Here is a 15,561-nt window from a genome sequence, read left to right on the forward strand (position 1 = left end):
TCTCTCTCTCTCTCTCTCTCTCTCTCTCTCTCTCTCTCTCTCTCTCTCGCCCTGAAGCTGACAGAGGGAGAGGGGTGGAGAGGACGAGGCGAGGATCTCCTCAACTAAACCACCAGAATGAAGAAAGAGGAGGAGGAGGAACGCACTGCAGCGAGAAAACCTGCTCCTCTCTCTCTCTCTCTCTCTCTCTCTCTCCCACCCTTCCTCATCTTCATCCCTTCTTCTTGCCAATGACACCATGAACCCGTCCGCCGCTTGTTGCTAAGGAGGGAGCCAAGCCGGCGGAAAGGAGCGCAGCGGACAGGGCCGGCCGCTCTTTGCTTTCTAAGGTAATGGGGGCTTCACTTTGTGGCAGCTGGCAGGTGTCGTACATGTGCGCGCGCACACACACACACACACACACACACACACATCATGAGAGTGACTGTCAGTGGGCCCGACGTGTGATTTTTTTTCCCCCGACGGTTGCTGTGTGAATTTATGTTGTTTCACTTCAATGGACATCCTATGCCAACCCTCCGTGGCCATTCATTTGCATGCTGGGGCAGTTTTAAGGGGTGGGGAAGTTGTTTCTTGTCTCCGGGACTATTGTTGCATGACAGTAAGAAAGGAATAAAATTGGCTTTTAACATAACTGAAGTGAGCTCTTGAATGTTGTGGTCTAGCGGTTAGCAGGTGTCCTGAAGTCAGAGGTGCATGTATAGGGATCACTCGAGGGGCGACAAAGTTTGGTCCAGAGATGTAAATGTGTGTGTATGCTGATGCATCTGTACGAGTTTTGTAATTCTCTTAATTCGTAATTCCTCTTGCCTAATATCAGCTAGGGTAGGCTCCAGCTCAACCACATTGGGGTCAATGAGGACGAGCTTGATAGAAAATGGATGGGGGCTGTATTTGTAAAAAAGTAAATGTAAAAATAAAAATCTTCTCAAGGAGCGGCCCGGTAGTCCAGTGGTTAGCACGTTGGCTTCACAGTGCAGAGGTACCGGGTTCGATTCCAGCTCCGGCCTCCCTGTGTGGAGTTTGCATGTTCTCCCCGGGCCTGCGTGGGTTTTCTCCGGGTGCTCCGGTTTCCTCCCACATTCCAAAAATATGCATGGCAGGCTGATTGAACACCCTAAATTGTCCCTAGGTGTGAGTGTGAGCGTGGATGGTTGTTCGTCTCTGTGTGCCCTGCGATTGGCTGGCAACCGATTCAGGGTGTCCCCCGCCTACTACCCGGAGACGGCTGGGATGGGCTCCAGCACCCCCCGCGACCCTAGTGAGGATCAAGCGGTACGGAAGATGAATGAATGAATGAATGAATGAATCTTCTCAAGGTGTTCAATGGAATTACAACTTTCAGCTCCAGTGAACTATTGTCGAATCACAGTTGACAGACAAAAAGTTGTCAGCGAGGGGCCGTCAACGTAGTTGCCGACGACATGCGGCCATCGCGAGCTAATATGTAATGCTTGACGGACAGGACGGTGGCTAGCGGCCATGGTGGCCAGGATCGTCCCGGAAATACACCGGCCATTCGGTAAAATTAACAGCTTTTCCCGAAATTCCTAAAGCCCCCCCCCCCCCCGCTTGATAAATATATTTTTCAAATCTAAGCTACAAACTACGAGCTTTTGGCTTCGAAGTAGCGCCCCCTAGCGTCTAACGCAACTTCTCAGCCTTTGCTCTCCCGTCGAAATTCATGGAAGGATGCTTCCAAGCCATTTGATGTCATTTGCATCTTCCAATCAGGTCAGATTGATGAACATAGTAAAGAAGACGGTGTGGGGGCTGGGGGCGGGGGGTCAGGTGAGGAAATAGCTTGTTTCAGCATAGCAGAAGTTGTTCTCAGCCAGGAACTGTCAGATGCTCAGCGCCTTGGCCTGTTGTCATTGTGAAGCAGCCGCTAGTTGCTCACCTCTTCTCGCGCACTGAATCAAGCAAACGCGACAGAATCACTCCGTAGACATGCCGATTGATCGGGCTAGTGCATATTGATAAGGACAACATGAGCTTGTTGTTTGGATTTGAAATATTGCGCTTGGCGGACCAGTCCTGGAAATTTTCAAACACATGTTTTCAGTGCCACTTTTTCTCTTTTTTTTTTGTTTCTTTTGTCTGGTCCAGTTTTTCCCAAGCCAGCAGATAAATTACCTCAAAATGCAATTCTTCAAAGCCAACAGGGGGCCTCTCTACTTGTTGAAAAAAAAGAATTATTATATCTCCTTCTTTTTCCACACTTCTGTTTCCGCAAGAGGCAAACATGAGGAAGTGTGTACAGGGCGTGTAATCCAACCCCCCCCCGCCCCCCCACCACCACCACCACCACCACCACACAGGCCGATTAAAGGACTAACAATGGCCTTAACCCATTTAATACACACCGGAGCCCTCGGTAGTAAAGTATGTGTCAGGCCGGGTTATGAAAATCCTTTGTGGAATAGAATTAATTCAAGAGAGAAAGTGGGGGGAGGGGGGGGGGCATTCACGCGAGGGGACAGCCTGGAGAAAGTGATGGCGTGGTCGTAAATAAATCTCTTAACAGATTGTAAATTTCCCCAGTGTGGGACGAATAAAGGATATCTTATCTTATCTTATTTTCGCAAAGCCATCGGTAGGCGAGCGGATGAGGCTTGTCTTTGATTCCGTTTTTTTTTCTTAGTTAGTTAGTTTTTTCTTCTTTGTCTGGTCGTTATGTTAATCGTCTCCAGCTGCTCTCGTTGTCTCAGTTCTTCTCGGGTCAGCCAATCATCTCTTGCCATCCGTGCGTTCTGCCCACCTGTTTGTTCTTATTCAGGTTGGATTTAGTTCCACCTGTGCTGTGGCTCCATTCGTGGTGGTTGTTGTCATAAGGTGTCGTCACCCTTGGTGAGTGTGCCCGTTGTGTGCTGCTAATAGTTTCTAGCCAAGCGTGAGATGGGGGTCTTTCGGTTCTTCATCTCCAGCAGTCTTAATTTCATGAATAAATATGTAAATTTCAGCGGCACTTGCCTTGGCTGACTTTTTTTTCTTTTTTTTTCTTATTGGATAACAAAACACACACTAGCACGTTTGGCAACATCTCAAGTTAGATTTTTGATCATTTTGGAAGCAGTATGTGGGCTGTGAGTGACTCGCTGTGGCAGCCTCTCATAGGGCAAAGCCACTTGAGAAAAAGAAAAAAAAAGTGACATTTTTTTTGTTCCTCATTGCAACTTTTTGGCTCACAGTTTGATTTTACTTTTGCTCATTTATTTTTTGGGGGGTGAAATTTACATGTTTACACTTTCCCCTGTAAAAAACATTCATTCCATTATTTTTTTGGAGGTGGGAGGGCTAAAACTGTCATGTAAGTTGGCACAGCTTCAAAGTATAAATTGAAATGTATGGCAACAATGACCATTGTTTGATCAAGAACAATTTGCCGAGTTTTTACGTCTTGAAATTTTGGGGCAATTAGTATTTTCTTAAGTATTTAAGTATTTTCTGTAGATACAATTAGTATCTACAAGCGTATTTTGTTGTGTGGCAAATAATTTTTATACCATGTAACTTTTTTTTAATGGTTCAACTTAATTTCACCAGTTTGAAATGTGGAGTTTTTTAAAATAATTATAATTTTAATAAGAATTTTATTCACTTATGTCCAAGAAGGAATCCGAAGAACAGCCAACGTTTTTGTCACATCATTGCAACATGATCATCATCATTAGTGCAGATTTGCATCGGCATGCTGGTGGAATAGTTTGGTTGACTTGCGTTACAAATTAAATGCTTTCTTAAAACCTCCTCTTTCAAATCAATACGAGCCTAGGTCGTGTGATCCATCCAATCAATACAGTCGCTGGTTAAAGAACTTTATTTTGCCGTACGACTGACTTGAGGCGAAAGTGCTCTCTGGATGACAAAGTGGCTTTCTCTAACACTGCGACTACACGTCTTACAAGATACACATCTTGCGTTTTAAAACAGAATTGTCCTGCTGTTCAAGTGGCGTGTCTGTTTTGTCTGACAGGTCTGAGTGAAGATGGCCGAGGGCTCCAAAGAGCGAGTCGGCGTGGGCCTCGCGGATCCAGATGAGGACTCTCCAAACATGATTGTCTACAGAAAGGCAAGCCTGACTCAGAATTTTTTTTTCTCTCTTTGGTGGGGGAGGGGCCATGTCTCTCGGGTTGTGACGGCTCACTGGTCCGTATCGCACCGCAGTCTCTCACTTTCAAAAAAAGTCTCCTCAGAATTAAGTGTCTCCGTCACAAGTCGGACAGGCTTCACATGTCCAGCGTTGAAGGCATGGAAGCAGTCGAGCGAGACTGCCGTCTATTTGAATCTGGTTCCGTCGGTTTTCCTCGCTGTCATCGACTGGCAAAATGGCTGACCGATAGCGGAAGTCAGATGCGGCAATTGATTGCCCGGTGTTGCTAATAACACTTTCTGCTTATTGTGGCTGTAATGGAAAGGACGGCAGCTTCTTCAGCATACATTCTTGGACCAATAAATGTACTTTGTGACTGACGCAGGCTTTTAGCGCCATCTTGCGGCATTTCATAAACGGCACCGAAACTGCAGGTGCAAATAACAGGGCATATAGCTTCAAAAATAAGAATAGGTGAAGTTGTGAAGCGTGACTCGGTGGCGAGCAATGTACTTTTGATACTTTTTTTTTCATATTTGTCATTTTGTTTTGGCTCTCAGAGTCAAGTCTCCTAATTCCTCTTTGACACGTGAGCCGCAAGGCTGCAGTCATCTTCAGTATGTGGGTCACTTTGTGTGCCCATTGTCTCCTCCTCTCTTGTCAATACCCCCCCCCCCCCACCCCTCATCCGTTATTTTCTACCGTGCTGCAAATGAACACCAACACTGCACATCTTCGTGGATTACGCTGGAGCGAGGCTTCGTTATGCAACACCGCTGAGGCCCGGAGGCGCCTTGATGGAGCGGCAGGTTTTTGTTTGTCAGCGTGCAGCCCACGGGGAGTTTTTGTCATATTGTGCGTTCGGAGTGTGCCCGCCAACGGGAAACGGTCGAGGCTTGAATGCATAAACATTGAATTTGTCCTTTTTTTTTGTTTCAAATGGCGTTGATGTATTTCCGGGTCATCGTCCGAGTAACTGAAAACAAACACGGCGTGTTTTCACCCGTTGGCGAGTTGTACTGACTTTTACTTTGATCATCGTCTTGAAATGCAAAGACATGAAATTTGTTCTTGATTCCCTCCTTTCCGAAGTGGTGTCTCTCAATCAGCCGTGCATGAGAGTGAAGCGGACATTAGCCAAGCTGACCCGAAAGTACAAAATCGCGCATTTAAAAAAAAGTGTCCACCCCCCCCCAAAAAAAGATTACAATATCTTGCATACTTTGCGAGATAATGCAAAGTTTGGGGTTTTTTCTTCTTCCATTTCCCCTTAGGGCACATGTGTGCAACTCAAGGCCTGGGGGCCAGATCCGGCCCGCCAGGTCATTTTTTTGTCGCCCGCGAAAGCAAATCATGTGTCAAAGTGCTAAAATCTGTACCGAAATGTCAAATTGTCAATTGTAATCAATTATCTTGATTTTACACTAATTATGTTTACCCTCATTGAACAAATTACATTGATCGTTTTAACTGATTTCAAAACTAGGGATGTCTTCATTTGTTGTGTACAAGTCATCATTTTGTAGTTTCACCGTCATAACGGCCCTCAGAGGGAAGATGTAACTCCAAATTGGCCCCTGACTAAAATTAGTTTGACACACCCTGCCTTCGTGGCTCCGTGAAACCCTGGCACTAAACCAATTTCCTTATTGCTGAATCTACGCAGAGAATTTGTGAAAATCAAAGTGGTCGTGAAGTGGACTTGGCAGGTTATCATCGAGCAGTGCAGCAATGGTGACCCGAAAGCGGTAAATAGCATTTTTGTGCTGTAATTTCTAACTCGCCACAGCACTGAAAATTTCATGGAGGTCAAGCAGTCTTTTGAAATGCAGCACTAGTGTACGTGCGCAGATTGAAGACTCGAGTAAAGACCCATCGGCTTTAAGCCATCAGATGTGCTCTGTGGAGTCCAGAATGTTCTTGTCAAGAGTTCAGAGTACGGCATGGGAAATGTGTGCATGCTCTGGATGTGTTGCAAAAAAAAACGTATTAGTGGCTGCGTAGGCGTTGAGAGGTGGGCTATTCGTGAGGCCGAGTGTTGAGCAGCGGTGCTTGGTGTTTGTCTGTGCATGTGCTTGAGGTGCTGCAGTCCTCCAGTCTCTTTCTCAGCGAAAGAGGAACTGAGGCAAGACGACAGAATTCAATATCTGCAGGACACTTCATAGCCTTCAGCGGGCGCAGGCAGAATATGATTTGGGCTGTGGTATGATGACGCGTTCAAAGAATCGCACTCCCCATATTGTTGCTTCTCTTCACCCCCCCCCCCCTTTTTTTTTTCCTGATGCGCCCAATTCATATTAGAAAATTCAAATATTTGATCCTTCTAGACAGCTTTTTTTGTTTTCATAAATAGCTACAGGGCGGCCCGGTAGTCCAGTGGTTAGCACGTCGGCTTCACAGTGCAGAGGTACCGGGTTCGATTCCAGCTCTGGCCTCCCTGTCCGTGGGTTTTCTCTGGGTGCTCCGGTTTCCTCCCACATTCCAAAAACGTACGTGGCAGGCTGATTGAATACTCTAAATCGTCCCTAGGTGTGAGTCTGAGCGCGGATGGTTGTTCGTCTCTGTGTGCCCTGTGATTGGCTGGCAACCGATTCAGGGTGTCCCCCGCCTACTGCCCGGAGACAGCTGGGATGGGCTCCAGCACCCCCCGCGACCCTAGTGAGGATCAAATGGTTCGGAAGATGAATGAATGAATAAATAGTTGCAGTGGCTTCATATATCCCAAGTTGGAATCAATTGACCGGATTACACTTGCATTGACAATGTTTCGTAATGATAATAATACTGATCATGATAATATAAAAATAAACACTAATTTACACCCTTGCAGTAATGGTAAGATCACGATGTTTTTTTCCCCCCTGAAAGTATGAAATAAATAAACCTACTCCCCCCCCCCCCCCAAAAAATGCATATAATATGCACTTAATTGGATGTACACTTGATGTCACTTCTCGTGCTTTCAAGTAGTCACTATTTTCTGAGCTGAAACGTACTGAAATTTATGACAAGTTTCCTTGAAACGCAAGGTCTGATTCCAAGTTTTTTGGCCGCCAAACAATTCAAGTTCATATCGCCAAATTCCTGACGTGCTTGCAAACCCTCCTGGTACAAACATTCTGAACACAGCCGATGCTTTTATCACGTATGATGGCATCTTTGTTTTGCACCACGGCAGTGTTTATCTAAGCGAAGCCTCCCTCCGTGCCAAGTGCCAGCGTTGGCACTCTCCAGTCTGATAAAACAAGTGTACAGCTATGCCTCGGACGTGAACGCCGCCCCGCTTTGCAGTTCAAGCAGAAGCCCCAACCAAATCCTGGAAGTCCAGTGGAAAGGCTTCATAATTGGATGATGATTGAGAGCGTTTTGGCAACGGCCGCGCTGTTGACAGGATTATTCACCTAGAGAACCGCTGTGAGTGACATAAAAAGGCTTTTCTCCAGTGACGGGAGCGCGTCCTGTGCCAAAAGCTTCTATCGGCCAGCAGCGTACTCCAACTAACGGGCGTCCATCCGCTTGTGCCGGCCAGTGTTTGTGTGCATCTTAATGATGTAAAAGTTCTTTCTTTCTGCATGTTTTGGCTGCCGCTAATTGGAAGCTTTGTGCATGCGTCTATTCATCTTGCAGCAAGCGAGACCACCGTGTACTACGTTTGAACCGCCCTAAAAAAAATTGTTAAAAAGCCTCCTGGGCCTCCTACTTGTCACTTGCTGAAAAAGCAGTTGCACACAAGGCTCCTCGTACTGTATTCATAACGACCCGAGACTTTCTGCGGGAGCGCCAAGGTGCTCATGGCACTGCTTCCAAATGCCTGATATCAAAACATGAACGTGAAAACGTATAAAGAAGACACGAATAATGATTAATTCAGCGATTGTTAGTGTAATGAGGGGTTTGGTAACAAAAAAATTATTACGTATGAGAAGTTGACATTTTGGTACAGATTTTAGCAATCATCGTCAAAGTTGACACGTGAGATTTCGCGGACCACATCTGGCCCCCGGGCCTTGAGTTGGACACCAGTGATTTAGCGTGTTCCGTTAACCTGCCACGCATGTTTTTGGAATGTGTGGGAGAAAACCGGAATACCCGTAGAAAACCCACGCAGACTCGGGGAGAACATGCAAACGCCACACAGGAAGGCCAGAGCGGGAATCGAACCCTCCGACACACTAACCGTTCGACCACCAGGCCGCCTGGATTGGATCATACAAAACAAAAATGTGTCGTATTGTATTAAATCAACAACCAGGGTTGTGAAAGTTGCCGGTTCACTTGCACTGGGCCCAGTGGTGCAAAGATTTGGACACTTACGGGTTCAGTTCCTGCATACATTGTTCTAAATCAGAAAGTTGCGCATGAAATTAAATTGGCTAAACATTACACGCGGTTTTGTCGCAAATAATGAGTCCGCCAGCGGCAGCCGATTTTACCACATGGTCAATTACCTGCAGGTGGAGGAGCATTTGAGTCGTAATACATTAATATATTTTCTTTCATGCTATTGATGTATTTATAAAAAACATAAAAAAGCCTTTTCTCAAGCGTGTGCCGTGTTGTAGCCAGAATGAGATCCTCTCGATGCCAAGTCAGCAGCCCCTGTTCTTGAGTGGCAGTGTGAACCTTGACCCGGGGTCACCGGACACTTTGTCCTCAGCAGAATTGTTCAAAAAAAATTTTTTTTTCAATCCATTAGCTGAAAAATCGTCAATATCAAATACCGCTGCATGTTATGACCATGGGCAAATCGCACGCATGGCTGTGGAAAAGGGGCCATATGCTTCATCCACAACAGATGAAAACGCACGCAGTGTTTTGTATTTATTGTTGATCGGAAATCGCAACCAAACCCAAAGCTGCTTGAGGTACGGTACCTTGACTCTGCTTCTTCCGTTTGCAAATTTTGTGTCCGGTTGCTGGCAAACGAGGGCTGAGCTACCCCCCCACCTCTCATGGAGGTGGATATTCGGCGATAGTTTCAGCAAAGCTTATGAAAGTAACAGGTCAGTGCAAACCTCCAGGTGTGTTCCCGCGAGTGCCATTTCAAATGATTAACACCTCGCCAGTCACGCCTTCTGTCGCTTGTTTTTCCTTGGGTGCAACGCTTTCTTTAATCTAATTAGAGGAACCAGATGGGGCCAGACAGGGATGAGTTTTTTTTCCCCACTTGTCAATTTTCTCATGTGCTACTCTTAAAATTTGCAGTTTAAGCAAGCAAGACACTTTTAGCATTTGCGGGGGAGGAAAGCTTTATAATTAGCTGCGTTGATTAACTTAACAAAATGTGTATCAAACCTCACTTTTTGGCAATTGCTTATTTTTATTGGTCCCTCTTGGACTGCCATTTCGAAGGCGTCGCCATGCCCGAAACCTCAGCAGCTCCTGTAACGTGGTCGGAACATGTCGTCAAACGATAGTTTCAAGGATTGGCCTTTTTCAAAGAGGGCTACAAGTGTTCATTCAATGCCATGTGTCACCCGTGTGCTTTCCCAGTCATTTTTTTTCTTGCCACCTACCCAACTTTTCATTCCGTCAGTCTGCCACGGCCACGAAATCAATTGCCAGATTGTTTAAGACCCACCAGCAGTGGATTGTTCTTCCGTTGCCAACCAAGTCTAGCCGTGACCTTCCTTGCCTTGTCAATCTCCCTTCCTAGAAGCGCCGCCCCCCCATCCCATGGTCTGATTTAGCATGTTTGCCTTTCCCCATGGCTGCTTGCTGTTTGGCTCCGGCGACAACAAAGTGAGTTTCCCTGTCCTGGTTTCTGTGAATCAAGGAGCATGACCTGACCTGGCACCAATTCAGACTTTGCTCTTTGCCTCAACCTCGAATTGTTAGCTCAGCCAACTACAGCAATCGCTGTGCCCCCAATGTACTTCATTTCGGTTGTGCAAAGTGTCCTCTCTACTTGCAGTTGCGGTAGTTTCAATACCATTTTCCTCATTTTGGCTCGTAATTGTGAGAAAATGCAGAAAAGATCTGGGAGGTGAAGATCAGCTTCTTTGACTGTCATGGATACGAGGGTGCATCATCAAGCCCAATCCGCTTGTATCAATGTATAAGGATATTAAATCTGTATTTTCTTTTTAACGGTCAGAGGCGCAATCCTAACGGATGGATAAAAGATTTACTTCATGGAGTGATGTCTTTTTAAAAGGATGTACTTGTTGTGAGGCATCCAAGGCTGAGCTACGACCGCCGGAGCATTTGTCGGCTTTGATTGAATTACTGGGAACAGTAAAAAAAAATTGGAATCATCCAGCGGGTCATTTACTGTGAATGATGACACATTTTAAAAGAACATTAGGAAGCGAGAGTGTTATACTCTGAGATGACCTAGAGAGTGGAGATGAAGATGCAATCACATCTCTGGAGGCTAATGTGATGATTCAGAATAAATTCAGAAATATCAGCATGATGTGCACATTTATCGGCGCAGATGCCGCAAAACCTGCAGCGGTGTTATGCAACGCGACCCTGAAAATCGCTTTCCTTCCCGTTTTCAGAGCTGCTTGTTCAAACCTTCGGGGATCTTGTTTGGAAAGGTTTCTCGTTTGCACTTGTCCCAGTTTTATGCTCGCCATTCTGTAAAATTCAAGAAATCTAGACTTCTAAAAGGATGATACTAAAAAGAAAAATATATTGTGCAGTTTTATATTTTGTAGGCAACATTTTCAACACTCAAACAATTAATCGATAAATTAATAAACAGTATTAAATTCAGCATTTCTAGTTTGCATCTTAGGCGAAGGTGGATCAAACTCTGGAAGGTTTTCGTCATGTAAAATTGAAATTGTTTTATAGTCTTTGACTGACTAATAATGCCCACAGAGGCCGATACGACTGAGAAGCAGTTGTTGTAAATTGTCATGAGCATTTCACTTTTTTGGGCATGTTGTGGCTGTTCACTGTGGACTTGATACAGATCCGATTTCGTTGTTTAAATCTTTTGCTCTACGTTGCTTCCGAAAAGAAGACATTCCAAGACCTCAGATTTTGTTTCCCTTTACCGGGATGTCAAAAGTGAGTGGCAAGTCGTCCATGATGGTGATGTGGTTGGACTGGATGTGTTTTTCGACAATCATTTTGTTGTACAGTATTTGAAAATGTTAATTATGCTTGTACCTCATCACTTGCCGTAGCCCCAGCAAGTGTGTCGAAATGTTGGGATTGGTTGAGAGAACAGTGGCAGAATAAAAGATTAGAATTGGCAAGAAAGCGTCTTTATTTCATGTAAGGCAGAACATTACATTTCTTACGGCAGTAAAAGTTTAGGTTGGCCGTCTTTTCTTGTAATCCGCCGGATGTTGCTGCGCCACGGTCGTCTTTGCCCGGATGGATAGATCGCGCCGTGTCATCCAACAAAAGCAACAAGCACCATCGATTAGTGGTTTTCGAATGATCTCGTGGCTGATCGATTCCCACGGTCCTCCGCGTAAGTGATAGTTAGCAACTTAAGCTGTTTCGTAAGCGTAGGGGCTGTTTTCGTGATGTTGTGTCTTTAGTGCCCTCTTTCACACCCACCCTTCCCACTTTAACGTCCGCTGTCCTCGGATACGACCGTTTCTCTACATAAGCAACGTGTCGGCACAACAACGGTCTGTCAAGCGGGCCCGTCGTCGAAGTCACCCAATAGCATTCACAGAATTTGGAACTCGCTGCATGCGCGAGGTGACCGTGAGAAAAATGGACCCTTATGTGTTGTCTTACAGTCGTGAAAATGCGCTGGGTACAAATGAGCTGGCCTGAAAGTGAGGCTGTGACTCAATGTTTCCTTGGACTTCAGTATCCTGACATGTGCGTCTGTTGTGACTCCCTAATGGTCTGTGGGTCAAGGCTGAGGCAGGGATGAGTCACCAGGTCACAATTGTTAAGGAAAGCCCGGCGAGGGCCGGACCCACGCCGTGTGGCTCCGCTCCCAAACACGGACCTGCATCCCGAACGGGATCCTTGACCCGGCCACTGATGTACCCATTCGTCTTGCTCAGTTAAGCTGTGCCACCGCACATGAAAATCTGATGACCTCGAATGTGTTTCAACTTGGAGAGGACACTCCATTTGACGTTGGTTGCAGTATGTTCATATAAATCTAATGATGTTGTCAAAATGCTAAATACTGATAGCTAAAAAGTGGCAAAGAACTCTTCCCACCATTGACCACCTAAATTGGACAAACAGACCTACCGTGGGCCTACTTCCGCTTTGTTAGTTTCATTAATAACTTGGTATGGGAGACCAAATCTATCATCTCTATCATCGTCCTGTTTTTTTTTTTTTATATCCTCCAAATTAGCAACATTCTCTTTTCTCGTAAAGTGTGTGGAGCAGGTGTTTTATTTATTGGAGGATCATAGAGTAGAGTACTTAAACTCGCAGCAGTCGACAATGGAGCTTGAGCGAGTGATGCCGATTCTTGCAAAAGCGCACGGGAGAATATGCCCCTAAATTGTTTTGAATGTTGTCAATATGTCCAGCTTTTGTGACAAAACTATTTTTAATTCAACTTCTGCTCTTTTGGATGAGAGTTGCTGCACAGGACGCAGATTTAGACCGTGAATGCTTCGATTTGATTTGATCTTTTTTTTCATTGGTGACCGAATTGTTTTATGCTAAACCGAGACGTGATTAATTTTTAACCCCTCTCCGCTGTGTAATGTGATTAGATATGTAGGATCAGGTGCATGTGTGGTGGGTGAGGGACCAGATCGTGTCATTTTGTTAAACTGGTGCTGACATCTACGGTACTTGTGTTTTATTGCTGCATTACACATTTCATGGTCCCCACAATTACATTGTTACCTTTAATTAAATCCGAATGAAATGGGTGCCAAAGAAGCGTAGTTAATATTTTTTTTCCCAATACATTTGATTAAATCACAGTGGGATTCATATTCGTCTACTTTTCATCTTGACAAAAATTGAGATCGGATTAAAAATCCTTTTCCAGGAAGCGGATTGAATCATTGAAGCCCTTTGTAGTGGCGATGTTTCATATTCCGGATTTTTGGCCTTCATTTCTAGCTTTCTAAATTTCTAGCCCGATGTGGTCACTCTGTGCATTAGCCCGTGTTTTGTTGACCTAATAATCAATTAGCAGCGAGCCAGGCTGCTAATTGGAATGGCATAAAACCTCTGTTGCGCTTTACCGTCCATTGATTTCCATTGTTTTCGACAGTTTGTAAAATTTGAGCACAGGCCACTTCAGGCTTGGTTCAGTTTCATTAAATGGCAATAAAAAGATGGTAATTAGACAAATGAGACGAGGGCCATGGCCCGATGAAGGCCAGTGCCTCTACGGGGAGAAAAGAATCGGCCCATTTCAGGACCGAGGGCACCAAAGCGTATTACTGTTTGGCCGCGTGTGGCTTCATGGTGCATGAGGGTGAGATTTTCCCTCTGTCGGTCCCGCCACCGGACTTTTTATTAGCTCGCTCAAATTGGAGGTAGCGATACTTTATTGCCAATATTGGATATCTGTCAGCCAGCGGGGAACACGCCTCTTTAATTTCACAGCTATTAAGGTTGAAGAAAAACATCCTCATCAGGTGAGCCTTTTCCATAAAGCCGTGCAGACGGTCCAGTTTAGGTCACCTGAGTTCCATGTTGTCGGGACGTGCTCCAATACGTTAGGAGTTGTGTGAAAAAGTTTTTTTTTTAAATTGTTATTTTTATTAGTGGTGGAGAAAAGCACATCTCAAAAGGCTCGAACAAAGCATCAACTTTATTTGAATGGAATTTTTCTTTTTCGACTTGCGTATGCATGTTGGACGCACAAATGTTTGCTGAAAAAAAAATGATTTCAACCCCAGGCGGAGACATATTTTATTCTCGGTGACTAGTTAAGCAGATGATGGCTTTTTCCAATAGTAAAACTGTGGGTGATTCGTGACAGCAATTAAGTATTTCCAAGTTGCAGATGTTGGGCTAGCCTGCTAGCTCTTAGCGTTCCTCGAAGCTAACCGCCAGGATGGATGATTTTGACCGTTCACGTTTCTTTGTGATTGTTATTTAAAAAAAGAATAAGTTGTCCAGACGGCACAAAACGGTTACCATCAATCCCTTGTTTTGGCCAGTTTTGTTTGAGAGCGGGTGATGACTCAACTGCGGCGTCTCTCTCTCTCTATTAAAAATGGAATAACTGCAAATAATCGACATTTTTACCAAATATACACACACAGTACTTTTTTTGGAGGGGATGGGGATCCTGAATACAGGTGGCACGATGTAAATTGGTTTTGCCCGTTTGCCTCACAGTGCAGCGGTGCAAGGTTCGATTCCGGGATCCGCCTTTCCTGTGTGGCGTTTGCATATCCTCCATGGTAGGTTCATGGAACACTCCAAATTGTCCCTGGATGGGACTGCGAGTGTGACAGGTTGTTTGTCGATGTGTGCTCCACAATTGCCTGGCAGTTCAGGATGTACCCGCCCGCTGCCCCACATCGGCTGGGATAGGCTCCGGCACGCCTACGTGTGGATAAGCGGCTCAGATAGTTGATGGATTGTATCCTGAATACGTAACGCCAACACATGTATTCTGTTACACCCCAAGTCTGGTTGTGAATCGAACTCTAATTTGGAGTACAAACGGAACCTGTGCATTTATTAGCGAATGAGGTCTAATGACTTGCAAAGCTCTCCTCTGTCTTGGCTAGAAAAAGCACAGGTAAGAGTAAGGTCAAGTTTGCAATGCGTGCGTGTGTGACAGTCGGACCACGGCAAGGATTAATGTGTCCTTTCCTTACGCCGCCAACAAAGACAGGAAAATCCATGCACATTGAAAGGTCAAGAGAACCTCAGCTTGTTGCATGCGAGTATGCAGGAGATGCTCAATGTAGGAAGCCTCCTACCGGGAACATATGGCGACGCAAACAGCGGAAGGGAGAGACACGATTGATTAAAATGATCTCGATTAATTGGATAGGGGTCCCTGCGCACCAGGATTTGACACAACAAGCCAAAGAGCAGTCTCTGTTGTGTTCGAATGCAGCAGCCAACAAACATTTCTCACCATGGAAGCTGAATTCAAATCAATATTGCAATGTAGCAGTTGCCGGTGAGTAGGTAGGACTCTGTTTCATTTGGTGGTCTTCAAGCTTTTTGTTTATTTAGGACATGGCATATTAACTCATTAGGTACCGGCCAAGTCTGAAAAGACGTTTAAACACGTCTTTGGGAGTGAATGACTTAATGTCCCCAGCATTGTCCGTGTATGTGTAGCCGGCAAACGAGCCCCACGGCTCCATTAAAAGGACTTTCTGATGGATGTGCATGCGTGAGACGAGTGCTTTCACCTCCATGTTGCCAGCCCTCGCAGTTCAAATCTGCAGTCAATATTGACAAGAAATTGTGTGAAGGCTAAATCTTGCTCGCTAGCCTCTTGACTCCTCGCACGAACGCTCTGAACGCGATGTCTCCAGCGTCTGAGACACTTTCCTCTCCTCTCCTCTCTGACCCAATTACCAGCAGAC

At 45.3% G+C, this 15,561-nt stretch overlaps 1 protein-coding gene across 3 annotated transcripts in view; it reads left to right on the forward strand.

The window, feature by feature from the left end:
* The window catches only part of LOC127614971 (regulator of G-protein signaling 6-like), a 31,167-nt gene continuing 15,606 nt past the window's right edge, over window positions 1-15,561 (forward strand). Inside the window, exons 1-3 of one of the 3 annotated variants that reach the window (XM_052086461.1) lie at window positions 3-329; window positions 2,780-2,850; window positions 3,977-4,072. In XM_052086461.1, the coding sequence (XP_051942421.1) occupies window positions 3,989-4,072 (84 nt within the window). In that variant the 5' untranslated portion in view covers window positions 3-329; window positions 2,780-2,850; window positions 3,977-3,988. Of the gene's footprint in view, window positions 330-2,779; window positions 2,851-3,976; window positions 4,073-15,561 lie in introns of all 3 variants that reach the window. The other 2 variants (XR_007966767.1, XM_052086460.1) reach the window with 2 other exon arrangements.

The sequence above is a fragment of the Hippocampus zosterae genome, chromosome 14 (genome assembly GCF_025434085.1).
Source record: "Hippocampus zosterae strain Florida chromosome 14, ASM2543408v3, whole genome shotgun sequence".
In the NCBI taxonomy this organism is placed as follows: domain Eukaryota; kingdom Metazoa; phylum Chordata; class Actinopteri; order Syngnathiformes; family Syngnathidae; genus Hippocampus; species Hippocampus zosterae.